This window comes from Archocentrus centrarchus, chromosome 8 (genome assembly GCF_007364275.1).
Source record: "Archocentrus centrarchus isolate MPI-CPG fArcCen1 chromosome 8, fArcCen1, whole genome shotgun sequence".
NCBI classification, from domain to species: Eukaryota; Metazoa; Chordata; class Actinopteri; order Cichliformes; family Cichlidae; genus Archocentrus; species Archocentrus centrarchus.
In genome coordinates, this window is record NC_044353.1 from 5,953,943 (window position 1) to 5,956,984 (window position 3,042).

Sequence of the window (3,042 nt, forward strand, 5' to 3'; positions counted from 1 at the left end):
ATTTAAGAACGTCTCAGGTCCTGCCATTGGACTCACAGTTGAAGGTCTATGGTACAGAGACCCATCTTGAACCTATAGTGACCTTAATGTAATTTTGTACCTTAATATAATGGCACTAATTGATTTATGTGGTCTATTTTTACTATTCATTTATACACTTAGTTTTTGTATGATGCTTTTCTAGTCTTACTGACCTCTCAGTATCTTCCCATATATCAAATCACAAAATGAATCTTAGTGAAACCCAGTGACCGAACACAAGGATAAAGAGACAAGCAGCAACAAAACCAGGCAGTGTGGTTATGTTGTGAGGTCCAGAAACCAACAGCAATGACCAAGAAGCAGTGAACACCTGCGAGCCGAACAAGAAACACGCATGAAAGTCTCCACCAGTGCCCAGGACCTCCACCAAGACCCAACAGAGGCCAGACAGCACGTTCTGTTTCCCCCAAAGCAGCACGGGCACCCAGGAAGAGGAGCCGACAGCAGCCGAGGGACTTTCAGTGTTTTGCAAGCTTACATTACAAATATTTTCACCCACTGAAATGTAGTCATTATGAACTGTTGATAGAGTTTTGAAAAATATACTTCCTCATGCCATAGGTCTAAAAGCAGATGTGGAGGTCATATCTGATAGTGGTCCAACTTTAATTTTTAATTTATTGTTTGCTTAAATTTTCATGCATAAATAATGTTACTGTTGTGCACTGATTGTAGAAATCTGCTAGTATAATCAACGTTTATTCAAAATGTTCAGTTTTCCTGTTTTCCTTTTTAAAATAGGAAGGAATTATTTATTTCTTTTCATAACAGCATCTTTGAAAATCATTCAGATTAAATCAAGAACAAAAGCCTGTTATGCATCTGTTGTGCATTATAATGTTTTTATTGTTATCAAAAGGTTATGTATATATTAGTCCATATTAGTTTGCATTAGAGATCATTTTTCATCATTGTGGAGGCCTGTATGATAAAAATATGAATTCATGTACTCTTACGTATCTTTTTCAAATTACACTCAGCACAAAATCAACCCAACTACCTCTGCCTTTAGAAACTGAGATTAAGTACTACAGGACAGTTATATCTGAAGCATATCTGAAGGCATGTCTCTGCTGCTGTGAAGCTCAGATCACACACACATTTAACATTTAACACCCACCCTCCACTTTTTTTAACCATAATTAAGCAGTTAGCACTACATACATGAGCACTAGCATTTTTATCATCGTGGGAAAAGTGAAATATTTTTGTTGTCAGACTTTTGTTATAACTCATTTTCGTGGGAGAAATGTGGGATGTGTTTAAGTGCAATACCTTTCAATAATTTTCATGTACAAAACGTTACAACTATTCAAGAATAAGTGAAAACACAAGATGACTGATTTTGTATATTTATTGAATGCTTGAGTTAAAAACTTCTAATAAAAACAAAGTGTAAGAGTTAAACTGTCTCCTCCAGGGTACCACAGATAATCACAGCAGTTTAACAAGTGCAAGTATTACAAGTATTACAAGTATTGTATTTTTTTTCTTTTTTCCCTTTTTGTATCCATTGCTGCTCATTTCTGTTAGAGATACTCGGGTCTTTACTTTAGATTCTTCCCTTTCACTGTAAAATTGATCAAAACTACAGTCATCTGCATAGAATTCAAAAGAAAACAAAGAAGAGTGTTGACAGAAATGCAAAGCTCAATCAATGAATTAATGTATTCATGCATCAAGTAAACAATTTACATTTCAACACTTTTTTTAAGCGTCCCGCACTTCAACTTCGATAACAGGCTCGTAAGAGTCTGTCATCAATGCCATGATGGTAATTTGATCTTTCTTATAATTGAGCCCGGGGCCAGCTTTACCTCTGGTGAATGCTTTGTCTGTTTTGTTGTACATCTGATAATAAAGATCATAATTACATTCTTTGCTCTTGTCAAAGATTCCCACTGCACACCAGTTTGAGTACAGGTTGAAGTCATAGGGCACAGAGAACATCACAGCAAGTTTCTCAGTGGACTCCACTGTAGATTTGTTGCGTAGGTCATAAGTGAAGACGCCGACAGCTCCACAAGCAGTGTTGGGAGTCTTCATAAACAGCGCACTTCCAGTAGAAGATGGATCAATAACAAGGGGCAAGGGCTTGTGTACACTGGAAACAGCAAAACAAAAAAACAAAAACTAGTCTCAATAAATGATGTTCATTCATGGGCAAAACAAATTTAATGTATTACAAAAAGTAGTTACCTGGGGTTCAGCAGTGTGTAGTTAGAGCATCCATTTTTAAGCTCAATGGAGCACTGACGGTGTGTTGGAAGGAGCTCAGCAGCTTGAACACCAATAGAAGTTGCTGCATTTAATACAGTAGCTGCTCCTTCCACATGGCTCACAACGTTTTTGAAATTAGGCATAATGGTGGTGAATCAAGACGGTCCGCTTAGCTAGACAGAGAGACAGACAGAGCACAGAAACCTTAGTTTTCCATTCAAAATGTGCATAAGTGAGTGGTTTAAAACACTGTTGAAGTTCCAGTGATACACTGTGTTTACAATCTGTCTTTAAGTTAAAAAAAAAATGTAATTTCTCTCATTTTTTTTTTTTTTACCTGTGATGACAGGACAGCTGCAGTCTCTGTCTGTCAGGCTTTTAGGTCACCACCTTATAAAGCTACTGAAGACAACAGCTGAGGTTAGCACCTCTCTTCAGACAGCCCTCCCTGCAGACCACAACACACTCATCATCAAGGTTTTCAGTGGTACATTGTGTTCCCATGCAGTAAAAATGAAATCAGGAATGTGTCTTTCAACACGTTTTCATGTTGACCTAACCTCAAAACACTTGGTATTTAAGTAAAAATGAAAGTAACATGTCTTTGAACACTTCCTGTTCCTGACATCAACTGAAACAGGCTGAGATAGCATTACATAACTTACCATTTATTTCACATAATGATGGTTTATTGCTTAAACTGAATCCTTAAACTGCTTAAACTGAAAACTTCACAGCTAATTGGATATGCATGAGTTGCATATTTAAAAAGTCTAAACA

General features: G+C 36.9%; 1 protein-coding gene across 1 annotated transcript; it reads right to left on the reverse strand.

Annotated features, from left to right (window-relative positions):
- Window positions 1-1,489: 1,489 nt before the first annotated feature.
- LOC115785278 (DELTA-stichotoxin-Hcr4b-like) lies at window positions 1,490-2,713 on the reverse strand. Its single transcript, XM_030736822.1, has 3 exons — window positions 2,600-2,713; window positions 2,242-2,435; window positions 1,490-2,146 (listed from the first exon to the last, which is right to left on the reverse strand). Exons 2-3 carry the CDS (start codon window positions 2,403-2,405, stop codon window positions 1,753-1,755), a joined length of 558 nt encoding a protein of 185 aa, XP_030592682.1. The 5' UTR covers window positions 2,406-2,435; window positions 2,600-2,713; the 3' UTR covers window positions 1,490-1,752.
- Window positions 2,714-3,042: the final 329 nt, after the last annotated feature.

What these genes read in the sequence shown, in the direction of transcription:
- LOC115785278 (XM_030736822.1), bottom strand. Translation starts at nt 2,405, where the DNA reads ATGCCTAATTTCAAAAACGTTGTGAGCCATGTGGAAGGAGCAGCTACT. An exon ending in TACACACTGCTGAACCCCAG is followed by an intron (nt 2,147 to 2,241) that starts GTAACTACTTTT and finishes TGCTGTTTCCAG; the next exon opens with TGTACACAAGCCCTTGCCCC.